This window comes from Centroberyx gerrardi, chromosome 8 (genome assembly GCF_048128805.1).
Source record: "Centroberyx gerrardi isolate f3 chromosome 8, fCenGer3.hap1.cur.20231027, whole genome shotgun sequence".
In the NCBI taxonomy this organism is placed as follows: domain Eukaryota; kingdom Metazoa; phylum Chordata; class Actinopteri; order Beryciformes; family Berycidae; genus Centroberyx; species Centroberyx gerrardi.
The window spans coordinates 16996395-17009449 of record NC_136004.1 but is presented as its reverse complement, the minus strand read 5'-3'; the positions used below and the strand labels follow the sequence as shown (position 1 = coordinate 17009449).

General features: G+C 43.6%; 1 protein-coding gene across 1 annotated transcript in view; it reads right to left on the bottom strand.

Moving 5' to 3' along the window:
• The window catches only part of sgsm1a (small G protein signaling modulator 1a), a 31003-nt gene that overhangs the window by 9477 nt on the left and 8471 nt on the right, over positions 1–13055 (bottom strand). The window contains exons 4-15 of the mRNA XM_078285099.1: positions 9784–9946; positions 9105–9257; positions 8942–9009; positions 8362–8507; positions 6194–6331; positions 4789–4913; positions 4025–4092; positions 3552–3715; positions 2918–3053; positions 1914–2043; positions 1313–1377; positions 601–746 (exon numbers count right to left, since the gene is read on the bottom strand). Of these exons, the coding sequence (XP_078141225.1) occupies positions 601–746; positions 1313–1377; positions 1914–2043; positions 2918–3053; positions 3552–3715; positions 4025–4092; positions 4789–4913; positions 6194–6331; positions 8362–8507; positions 8942–9009; positions 9105–9257; positions 9784–9946 (1502 nt within the window). The remainder of the gene's footprint in view (positions 1–600; positions 747–1312; positions 1378–1913; positions 2044–2917; positions 3054–3551; positions 3716–4024; positions 4093–4788; positions 4914–6193; positions 6332–8361; positions 8508–8941; positions 9010–9104; positions 9258–9783; positions 9947–13055) is intronic.

Sequence of the window (13055 nt, the reverse complement as noted above, 5' to 3'; positions counted from 1 at the left end):
TTTTGACATATGAATTGGGCTTCTGTATGAACGCTCAACCTGGATTATGGCACAAGGGATTTTAACATCACATCCTGTATATTGGTAAATATTTTCAAATAGATTTCCAAGCTACTGAAACAAGACAGATACTATCTGGCAGATACTGAAAAATGTGATGTAATGCTGAAAAAGAAACAGACCGGTATTCAGAGAAAAATGGGGTATGAAATAATCATTTTCTATTTCCAAACTGCCCCTTTTTTGAACTGACCTTTTTTCATGTTCAAGTCGAACTCTTCATGACTTCAGGATAATATAACTAATATTTACGGGACCAAATACATTCTAAATTAGGATTTTAAGATTGACAGGACATTAGTTATGCTTCATGCATATTGTTGTGTGACTAATGGAGTGAGCCACATGATTAGAGGGGATAAATATGGATGAGAGAGAAGAGCAACAGAGCGAGAGAGAGAGAGAGAGAGATAGAGTGGGGATGGACATGCAGGCTTGTATAGTCTGTGTGTGTGGTCAGTATATCATCAGGAGTTAATTTTCAGTGTGTGTTGCAGTGGTGTGACAATGACGTGTCGAGTGAGGAGCAGTGATGCTTACGCTGCAGTCCTGGAGGAACGTCTGCCACACCTCGGTGGTGAGCCCTCTGTAGGCGTCACGCGGCACGTCTGGCTCCACAATGGTGTGATTGACCAGAGCTGAGAGGTGTGTGCGGACAGTGGACAGGTGACGGCAGTATGCCAGCCCTACATGACAATACAAGTCATTATTCAGTGCCTCTGCAGAATCTAATTATAGTTAAAATGAAGATATTCATCTAATAGTACACTACCAGTCAAAGGTTTGGACACACCACATTTTTCTTTATTTTTATTGTTTTCCACATTTTTAGAATAAGAGTAAAGAGATCAAAACAATGAAATAACACAAATGGAATTATACAGTGACCAAAAAAGTGTTAAATCAAAACTATCTTATATTTTAGATTCTTTAAAGAAGCCACCCTTTGCCTTGATGGAAAGGCGAAGGCTTTGGAAAGAAATTCATACACAGGAATCAGCTTCACTATTTATATTTGTCTAAGAAACAAATTTCAAGCATTTAAGCATAAGCCTTTAGATCAAAATGGCTTTAAGATAATGAAAAACATAGTACATTCTATCAGCTGTGTCCAAACTTTTGACTGGTAGTGTAAGTTGTCAATCAATCATATTTTCACAGTGATTTTGAATGAGAATAGATAAAATATTCGAGGCATTTCAATGCACACAATAAATAACAGGCAAAGAATAGGGGATTTGCAGTCACATACAGCCGTAGAACGCCCGAGAGATGATCTGATACTTCATGTTGTCGCACAGCATCTTCAAAGGAGCCCTGCAGGGAGATACAGCACGTTCCTCTTTGCTTGTGTAGACGCAGACACTTTGACATTATTATGCAACTATTATGTCTGTGCTGTTTTCTTGCAGGAGCCTCGTGAAGTCTGCCACGTGAGGTATTCATACTGTCCTGAAACTGTGAGATATCTAATGTGTTTCAGGGGCCCCAACCTTTTAATATTCAAATGACTACCTGTGGTGCTGCTAGCCCACCGGCTCGCCTTTATGCATAGTCTTCAACCAATTAATTTGCCTTGCTTATCATCTCATTTTCCCCAACACATTCTTCTCTCAGTTATGTAAATGTCACATGACTGTCTTCGGGGTAATTGCTAGTTTCTTGCGTCCTTTTATCGTCCCAGTCTCCTCTGCAGTGTTTAGAACTCCTGATGGGCGCTGGGGGACGGGTGTCTGCTGAGCGGCTGTGGCTCCGCAACCTCAGGCAAACAGTTCCCGTCTCACTATACAATGCCAGCAAAAGTAGCAACCAAATGTTAACTGAGTGTAGCCAGGGGCGTGTTTATCTCTCACCGCTCATGGTTGCACCCTTTGAGTGGCATCCCGTCAGAGAGGCTCCCCTGGGAGCAGGAGGAGCAGGAGGACTTCCTGAGCGTCGGGTGCCACATCGTAGCTCCCTGGTCCATCAAGTCTGGAGGATTCACTGTGGCATACATGCACATGCATACACACACACACGCACACACACACACACCGTCACTGTCATCAGCACATTGCGCTTAAAGTATTAGGCTGTTCAAGCGCTCAAGAACAATTGAATTTGCACTTAGATGATTTGAACACAGCTGGAAACGTGCATAAGCAGAATTACACTGATCAATTGTGATCTGTTGGTAGCACTTCAGAGTACAATTTGTTTGCACTGGATTTCTGTTAGAGAAAAGATAAAGCACATAAACAAAAACATTTGCGCAATCTGGAATTGGTGAACAACTCAACGATCTTGCTTCTTTTTAACATTACACCGATGTTTAGCCCAAAACAAGAGAGATCAAGCGATCAAGAGCCTTTCTCAGTTCAGCAGCCATATTCCTTCAACCAGTTGTCCACCATCGCCTGTTAAAAGGTTATTGCATTGTAATGCAGTAAAAAAGGTGGGACATGGGGGGCTGCAGGGGGCGGGCGGGCCTTTAATAACAGGAAACATCAATAAACTTTGCCAGAGGCACAGAGGTCGGCCAGGAGGATATTAAATGCAGGGAATTAAAGCGAGACAAGCTGACAGATGGACAGACAAGCCGAGGTGTGACAGTGTTACAGCTGCTTCCTGAGAGTGAGGGGGATTCTTCAGGACAGCTGCAGGACCGCTTGGGGACAACCAGCGCCCCTGCTCCTCTCGGTTGAAGGGACAAGGAGGAAGTCAGACGGGGAGGGTGGGTTACAGTCACTGTAACGAACAACGAGCAACATTTTCATGAAAAGGCAACACTTGGGCGAGGCCAATGGGTGCTGCACATTAACAGCTGCACAGACACTGTAGTGTTGACATGGTTCACTGGAGGGGAAACATCTCTCACCGAACTCTGATTGGCTGTTCGGGAAGAGGATGCGGAAGACGTAATCTGTGGCCTCATCCTCCTCTTTATCTGAGACCGAGTCTGAGGATCCAGATCCCTGAGGAACCCTCTTCCGCAGCTTAGGGAACACCTTGCCCTGCCATGAGAAAATAATTGTTATTAAACTAATGCCAGCAAGAGTCACTAAAGCACCAAAGCAATGCTAAGCCATCCATGTGATTTTAAGAGGCTGGGTGTTTGCATGCTGAAGCCTCTTAATAGTGGCTGAACATGCGTGGGTGGGTTTTCATTATTCAGTTTGTCCTGCAGATACTGTGAATGCTATTCACAGTCTAACAAAGACATCCATTCACACAAAGGGACACGTATTGTACGGCGGTGGAAACATCACGATGAGGGAACAGACATACTTTCGTCAGTATCACTCCAACCGTTGATGCAAACAAGCAAAATGCATCAGAGGTCACAGCCTGCTATTTCCAAATTCAAATGTCTCTCTTATTGATTTTATTGAACAGGTCAGGCTGATTTGCTCCAAAGCATTTTAGTACTATATTGTTTCCACTGGAAGAATGCCCACTACAAGTAATTTGTGTTCTGGGACTGATGCCAGAGAATGACCCCCCGTGCTGACCTTTCCCCTCTGGGACCAGAGCGGAGGGTCCAGCTGGCCGTGGGGAAGGAGGCCGTTCTCCAGGCAGGACAGGAACTGGAGCAAGTGGCCTCCTTTAGGGAAGCGGAGCGGAGGCCTCTGGATCCCGTCCTGACTCACCAGCACCACCGTTCCCCCGCTGTCCACTAGAGGAGGACAACATACGGGATGAAGTCGAGATGAGTTCTGCTTTAAATGATTCATGATGACATTTTATTGGACAGCTGCGCAGCCACAGACAGCGATAATAAATAGTAAACATCGTAATATCAAACATAGCAATGAATTAAAGTTGAGTGCAGACTGAGAAAGCAAATGGTAGTGACAAATAAATCTCGCTGCATACGATCCAGCACTGGTTATTGTTCACTTGAGTTACAGAATGGTATACAGGTTTAAAGTTTAAAGACTAAACATTTATGGAAGCCGGAGTTATGCCTGGAGCCTGGACCCACCCTGTTGATGACAGTGCAAGTAAACAATCTCCTCCAGACGGATGGTCATGGCATAGTCCCAGTACACACTGAAAAAGATCCAATCAAATACACAGTCAGGGAGATAACAATCCAGACTCGCCTTGCCACATTGAGAGGAACAACAAGTAACACTGCAACAACAACAACAACAAATCCATAGGGAATGTGTGCATCTTATTTGTGTGAGACAAAATCTGAAGGAACACTAATTTTATGGTTAATCAGGAAAATAGTCAAGTGTGTACCCGTAGATAAGCAGACACGTTGCCTAATGGAGCAATCTATTTTTGGTGAGAGAAACCATGCACACGCACAGCAACATAATATGGTTTGTTAGTTTGAGTGATGCTTGACAGTGTCTCAGTCAATAAGCCATCTGGTGGCTGCTGGTGTGCTGAAAATAAGCCTCATCATAGCAGCAGCATTTACTCCAGGATACAGAGAGCCTGAGTCACACACACAAACACACTGCATTATTCAGTAATACTCATGTGTTACACAAACAGCAGAGAGGAGCAACAAAAAAAAACATAGCGCACGGTGTCTCCATGTCTTTGTTGAAACACGTTAATACCAGCAGACTTGAGGATTTCAAAGACACTGTAAACCTGTGTTTGGTATGGATTAATATGCACTAGTCGCATATCAAGTACATATATGGAAGGATTACTAATACTATCAAGCCCAGGCTTTGTCGACAGACACAACCAACATAATCCTATTGCAGCTGGGTAGTTCTGCACCTGCGCTCATAGTCCAAGTCTCCAACAGAGCCATTCATGAGTTGATTGGGCGTCCACTTCAGGGTCATGATGTCTGCTGTCTGGTGCAGAGAGAGGTAACCTGGGATGGCCTCCATGTCGTCCCTCTGAAACAACCAGGAGGACAGCTGTTTTCATTAGATGCAAAAACTGGGGATACTTCTGAATTGGATTAAAATAGATTGCTTTTACAGTGTGACTAAAAGACAAAACAGAAATACAGAGCATTGTGTAGCATTAGCATTGTATTCACACACAGGAGGATGCTATATGTGCAGAAACAGAAAAATAACAATCACCAGAAAAAAAGTATACTGGTAAAAAGATTAGGAGATTTCCCACATCTTAACACACACCACAAGTCGTTGCATTTCTCTTTTACAGCAGGCTGATGGATTATGGGACAAATGATTTCTAAGACTTGTTTTGACTCATTTGTACTGAGGGCTGCTAATAGATTTTTAGAAATACAACATTAGAGAAAATCAGAATAAGAGTGAATGAGGTCTTCTATGATTTTGTAAGCCATCCTGAACTTGCTACTGATTTGACTATTGAGAAAGCTTTGTTAGATGGTATTCCTGATTGTGATTGAGGCAGCTTTAACCAGGTATAACCAACCGTTTGCTTTCACCTGCACAATGATGGCTTTGTACTATTCTGTACTGCAATGCAATGCAGGCCCAGAATTAGAGCTGAAAGTACATCCTCTGCTGTGCTACAGCTTACTCATGAACGTTCCAGTTCAGAAGATGCTCTGCATGAATCATATGTTACAAATCCAGCTACAGCTACAAATCCAGTTTTCATTTTTTTTTAACTTGCTTGAAATATTCCTCTGATTTTGATGGTAATATTGTGCTGTGGCATTACTACAGAATCGCCTGTGATATGGAGAAACTGAATCCCCTCTTATTCAAATGGTTAAATGGCAGCACATAATTCTAATAATCACAAAATGAACAGAAGTGGATTTCATTCAACCTCTCCAAATCATCACTCAAAATTATTCTTCACCTCCTTTGAGCTGCTTACATTAACAGATTTGCATGAAAGCTAGCCAAGGCCACTCATATAAATTCTGGACCTTTTGGTGGTATATGTCAAAGTGTGACATCTTTACTCTGACATGCTGTACCCCTTCATGTTTCCTTAGTTAGTTAATAGTTAATCAATAGTCATTAGCGAATGCATCATCATTACCTCACAGTTTATATTCTCTGTGTTGTGAAGGGAGAAGAAACTGTAGATACACTGTCCTTACTTTCTCCATCTTGTGTTTTGGGTCAGAAACTTCATCTTAAATGCTAATGTTCTTTCTAGGGAGTGTCATTCTTCAACTATCATTAGCTGTAAAGCGTAGAGATGAGAGGAAGTAGACTGTTACCGGTTGTACGAGCACATTGTTTTTGCCGAACAGGAGGGTCGCCCTGTTGTTCTGATGCAGTGACTCCACATAGTCACGAGCTGAGGGGGAGGGGGAGGGGCGCTCGTCCATGCTGCTGCTGGAGTGCCTCTTCTGGATCTGGGAACACACACTAAATGAGCTCCAATCCTGTTGCCATATTTACCATTACCATGTATTCTTCCATGTTGTTCACACACCATGTTTGCGTCTATAACATGCTAAATTGATGACTATCTTTGCAGAATGAATTACAGCAGGCCAGTCAAATGATTAGAATTACAATTACAATTTCCCATTTGGCAGATGCTTTTATCCAAAGCGACGTACATATGAGATTTTAATACAACACAAGCAAGGATCTAGTCGAGAGAGAACAACGAGAGTAAGTGCCATAAAGCTAAGTTCTGGTCCAACAGGACATAAGTGCTACGAGGTAATGCATAGAGTGCATAGAGGCAGATAAAGATTTTTTTTTTTTTTGGATTACGCAGTCCATCAGGTGAGAAGGTGTTCACTAAAGAGCTGGGTCTTTAGCCTTTTCTTAAAGATTGAGAGGGACTCTGCGGATTTAATGGAGTTTGGTAACTCTTTGGTTCCTCGGTTCCACCACCGAGGAACCACAGAAGAAGAGTCTGGCTAGAGACTTAGGGCCTTGTTGTGGTGGCAGCACCAGGCGCCGTTCCTTGGCAGAGCGTAGTGAGCGGGAGGGAGCGTAGACCTGAATGAGGGAGTTCAGGTAGGTCGGAGCCGTTTTGGTTGCTGCTTTGTAGGCGAGCATCAAGGACTTGAACTTGATGCGGGCAGCAACTGGGAGCCAGTGGAGGGATATGAACAGCGGAGTGACATGTGCTCTTTTGGGCTGGTTGAAGACGAGACGTGCCGCCGCGGTCTGGATCATCTGCAGAGGTTTGAGCGTACATGCCGGGATCCCTGCCAGTAAGGAGTTGCAGTAGTCAAGGCGTGATATTACAAGTGCCAGGTTGTACTAGGAGTTGTGCTGCATGCTCAGACAGGTAGGGTCTGATCTTCCTGATGTTGTACAGGGCAAATCGGCATGACCGAGCAACAGAAGCCACATGCTCCTTAAAGGTTAGTTGGTCATCAATCATGACACCCAAGTTTCTGGCAGACTTGGGACTGAGCTGAGCTGATTCGAGCTGGATACTGATCTGTTGTTGTACAGAGGGACTGGCTGGGATGACAAAGAGCTCAGTCTTTGATAGGTTAAGCTGAAGGTGGCGTTCCTTCATCCATGCCGAGATATCGGCGAGGCATGCCGATATCCGTGCCGAGACTGTGGGGTCGTCTGGCGGGAATGATAGGAGGAGCTGGGTATCGTCGGCATATGAATGGCATGAGAAGCCATGTGAGTGGATGACTGCACCAAGTGAGGTGGTGTATATTGAAAAGAGAAGGGGTCCAAGCACTGACCCTTGAGGTACCCCTGTGGACAAGCAGTGGGATTTAGACACTTCCCCTCTCCAAAACACTCTAAAGGATCTCCCTGAGAGGTAGGACTCAAACCAGCGGAGAGCAGATCCTGAGAAGCCAAGCTCAGCGAGTGTGGAGAGGAGGATTTGGTGGTTAACCGTGTCAAAGGCAGCCGATAGGTCAAGCAACAATGATACAAGAGTATAGCCGTTTCCTTGGCCAAATCCTCTGCTTCAAATGGCATAACATAAGATAAAGATTTCATTCATTCGAGATAATCGAAATGTGTACTGAAGCCATTCCTACCCTGTTTCTGATGCCACAGACCATTATGCTTTCCCTTGGGCGTGCAAATATTCAGCGCTTCAAAAAGCACCACTCCACTGTAAATAGTGCTGTGCACTGCAAGATATCCTGACCTGCACTGGGTCACTGATAACTTGACAAGTGAACTGGTGTGAGGGTTTCAGATACACTCTGTCCTTTCCCTCGGGACACACTGTGCTTCAGTTAATGCACTGATCTTAGCAGGTCCTCTAACTGGGTGAGAGAGGATCTAAGAGGGGAGCTTCCATGATCAATCTCACCACTGACACTCTGTTCGCCTGCTAGTGTATCAGAATACTACATACTGCAGGCAGGTGAGATAAATAAAAGGGGTTTATTACTGTGTTATTCTGCATGGCCACATCTTACTCATCATTACTGCTACTTACACACAGAGCGGGCCTCTTGGTGGGAGAGTCCTGTCTGCAGTGGCCACCATGGATGCGATGTCGCTGCACCAGCTCATCAGCCGAGGGGTCCGTCCAGAAATGATCAGCTGTCTTCATCTTGGTGTACTCCAGTGCACAAGGTCCAACTGCCACAATGAAGATGCACAATTACAGGGGGCAGATGCACACTGCAAGATTGTGTCAACCAACGTCCAGTATCAGCTAACTTTTCAACATCAGTGTGTCCTAGGAACTGCTGTGAGAACAATTAAATGTTAGACTTCCACCATGATCTTACATATTTGTGTACGATTTTCCAACTGAAGCTAAATTGATACTCTACTGGGATAAGCCCAAACATGATGTTAGAAGATCAGAGTGAAAATCCTGCAGCAAAGTTTTTGAGGTGGTTTCCTATCTACCTTGATGTGGAATATTTGGCTTTGATGATTAATTGATCAAAGAAATGTGTGTCCTGTCTAAAAACAAGTCAGGACCAGTCTAACATATTGCAAAATAAAACTTTTTTTTATCTCCACATCGTACTGATACAAATGCTTACAGTGTCACAGATAATTACCTAACAAGGAGGCAAGGATCGGCCCATCCACAGGGTCCATTAGAACGGCCTCTTTCTCGTAGAATTTACTGGAACACAAACATGTAACAGAAACTGAGTCAACACGGAGTTCCTTCTGACGTGAACAGTCATAGCCATGTCATTCTTCACCTTCTCAACTCACCTGCTGTTCTCCACCAGGTAAAGGACGATCTTGTCCAGGACCTTCTCAAACAGCGCCGTGCGGATCCACAAGTTCTTAACCGCCTGTGGGGCGAGGCTCGGCAGTCTCGGCAACTTCCGCAGGCTGTCTTGACTTTGCAAGCTTTGGGTTCGTCTGCAGCAGGAGAGGGCAAGAGTTAAAACATATAGGAAGTTTAAACAGAGTAAGTATAACATATTTAAAAAGGTCCTATTGACATTATGAACACTTTTTTTTATTAATTTGACCTTTATTTATAAAGGCAAGTCAATTAAGAACAAATTCTTACACCCAATGTGTGGGATTTTAAAGCACCCCCTCCAGCTATTTTTCAAATAATGCATCTGTTAAAAATGTGCTTAGACACCAGTCCATCACAGCGAGGACAGCACCCTACTTAACTTTCTATTGCATGCAGGTCTTTCCCCTGCACCCCCTTGCTAACAAGCAAAACTGCATCTACATGAACCTGACATCAGTGATTCATGATTCATTACAGCTAATAAATATGGATTATTTTGAAGCCTTTTAAAATAAAAAATAGCCCTTCAAGTAAGAGAACAAGCATTTGTTTTCAATACTGTTGCTTGGAGCCTTTGATGTGAGCTTTGATGTGTGAGAACGAGCTGCAATGTGCGTATGTGGAAGCGGTGTGTCTCACTTGGTCTCGATGATCTGCTCCAGCTCCTGGGCCTTCCTGCACAGCTCCTCGGCCGGGGCGAAGCTCTTCCCCACCTTCATGAAGAGCGCCGCTATCTTGTTGCTACGCAGAAAGCCTGCGGCTCGCCGCTTCAGCCCGTGCAGAACACATGCCTCCACTGCAGCTGTGTGGAGACACACATGGTTGGAAACACGCAAACACACTTTAACAAAGTGAACTTCAATGATATACCAGTACAGTGCAACAATAATGAATGAACACAAGAAATTAACATGACAGCAAATAACCAAACCATGAAGAGAAAGGAACAGCCTTATAGAGAACTTAGGCCTTGCACATTTTAGTAGTTTGAAGCAGTTTTTTTTAACTGTCAAATCTACACTTCCGGGTGTTACAACAACTTTCGGTCACCTGGAATCTGTTTTGCACATGGCTCAAAAACAATTGTGGCAACTGATAATGAAGTGTTATCCTATATATCACACCATGTAGACTTGCTTACATAGCATGGGAATAAGTCAAACTGAGAGAACATTACTCCTCTGAGAGAATATATAACTCTGGCAGATTTACATTTTAGCTATATCATCAAGTCATTCTTCTACATTTTGGATTTTTCTTTTTTTTTTATAGATCTTTTACATTTTAGGAAAATTGCTTTGTTCTCACTTTTTCCCCCTGAGGTAAAGGATACTCCATAGTATGAGACTTTCTCTTCAGGCTGCATTGAGAATTGTCTGAAATAAGCCAATTTGTTTTTTATTCATTTATGCCTTGACATAATCATCTTTGCATAAGCTAAGAGCTTATCCAATAAGCCGCAGCGCACACACTAGTAACAACATAAATGACGCGATGACACGCTTGCACAATCACTCTACTGTACAGAAAAGCAGACACCCCTCTTCTATCTAAGGCCTACGTGGCAGCGCCTTGAGCTGTGTTGACATTTGAGTTCTCTTTCAGGACTAATCCTGTGGCTCTGTTCACATGGGGTCAGGGGGAAGGCTGGGGTTGTCATGGAAACCCATGTTGATGGAGCGATCCAGCTCTGGGAGAGAGGAGAGGAAGGAGGGGCTGCGATTCATCAGCATCAACATCTCTCCCTCCTTCAGATACGGCTCCTCTCCTTCCCCCATCCTGTCTCTCTGTGCGTCTGTCTGAGTCAGTTTTCCACTCTCTCTGAGTCTCTACGTCACTCTGTCGCTCGCTACCATTATCACCTTGTTAACAGGGTTTTACTTTTCACTTCCAAAACAAAAACGTCTTCAGAGCCGTCAGCTTGGAAAATTTCACGTTTTTGTATTTTGGAGACTATTCTGAAACGTGTCCTCAACATCCTCTCCATATCTCTGTTGATCTTTTCTTCTTTCTCTCTTCCTGCGTTTTCGCCTCTTATCTCTATGTGCCACTCTGTGTTTTTTCCTTGTCATTATGAGAGCAAGAAGCTAAATGTCAGAACAAAGCATAACATTAAAAGGTCGCCCTATATAGCGCACCCTCCTTACTCTCTCATCATTTGTGCTAACTAGACTCAGATGGCAAAAGAGTCTCACAGTGCAGCGGGTGCAGACCTTTTAAATACGGGTAGCCACAGCAGAAGCTCAAACCTTTACAGCGTTAGTGCCATCAGTGGCAGCGTTAGTATTAATACTTTGTTTACCCCACACTTGGGAAATCTCTTTATCACTGTAGGTCACAAATTAATAAAAACATAAAGAGCACAGTGTAACAGACGGGTCAGGATCACATAGCGTATTACACATATGAGGGCGGTAATTATCTTAATGTCAACATTTTCTGTACATTTTCAGAGATAAATGCTTTATCCACACAATTTTCCACAACAGCAATCATGAATAGCTGTTAAATGTGCTACACAGGAAATGAGTGTCTAAGTAAGACCGGTCCTCTCTCCAGTCACTCTTGGTAAAAAGGTAATAACAGCCACCAGAGTAAATTGCCTCTAATCAGCCTGTATCTGTGGCAACTGAGCGCATTAAGAGACTCTTGGTGTCTGAGTTGTCAGTGACACAGACCTGACCGATACTTCATTCAGAGCAGCCCTCATCCACAGGCTCCAAAACAGGGTCTAAACACGGCCAAGCACACTATGGACCGTCGGTACATCAGTGTGAGCTGGCATCACAGCAATTAACACACATGAACACATTTCTGCTCCATCAGTTTCTATACTGCTGGTGTTCACAAATCATCATCTGAAAAATTAAGAATTAAAAATTTAATGGACAGTTGCTAACCAAACCTTACTTTAAGATTAAATGTCGTCTTTTCAATTCATCAATAATATTAACTCTGAACACCAAACTTCACATTTACAAGGCTAATTTTTAGCTTGGTTGAATTACTTTTCATGATTCCAAAGCTCAAATCAACAATGCCGTTTTGACGCACATTCGTCAGACAGCGTAAGCTTCGGTTGCCATTTAGATTCTGCCTTGGCAACTCATAAAAGCAGCCATGATGGTAGAGGCTAATTACTCCCTGGTGAGCTGGCCGAGCCACGCCTCTGCTCTGCGCCCATCCTCCACACTGTGATCTCTCAACAGACAAGCGCTGAGGCAGACAGTGAACCAATAAGAGCCACAACAAAGATCACAGGAGGAGAGCGCTGGCTGAAAAATAGTGAGTGGAGAAGGTCTTCCTGAACTGCTACATGTCTGCTGTGCTGTGTTGTGTTGTGGTAGTAGGGGGGGGGTGCACTCAGTTGACCAGCAGCTGTTAAAACCTCACATTTACAGGCTATAAGGATGGGACAATGGATGATGTCCGTACCGCAGGCCAGCAAAACTGATGACACCAACATGAAAGCGCTAATGGAAACACATACAGGACATACAATGCCTCCATAGCATGGCAACACTGCAACTTTGAGCAACATAAAAGAAAAAAGTAGAATTTACAACATACCATAATAAAAATCAATGCTATATGACAAATTCATTTCATAACCCTCCAAGAGCACACTGCTATTTATCTCCCTATCTCAGTTCCTATCTCAGTTTTATTTTTGCCATCCACTCCATTAATGGAAAATTAAAACTCTAAAACTGATCAATGAGTAGTTGGCTTGTGTCTAACATCATTTACTTTCCTCCTCTCTCAACAGTATGAAAATCCACTGTGCTGGTCCAACAAAACACGTTTTTATGGCCCCTGAAACTGATTTTGCAGGGAATTTAGTATTTATTCCAGTAAAAAATTGGGGAATCATTTCAATCTTCCTCCTCTGTGCCTTGACCCAGATGCTG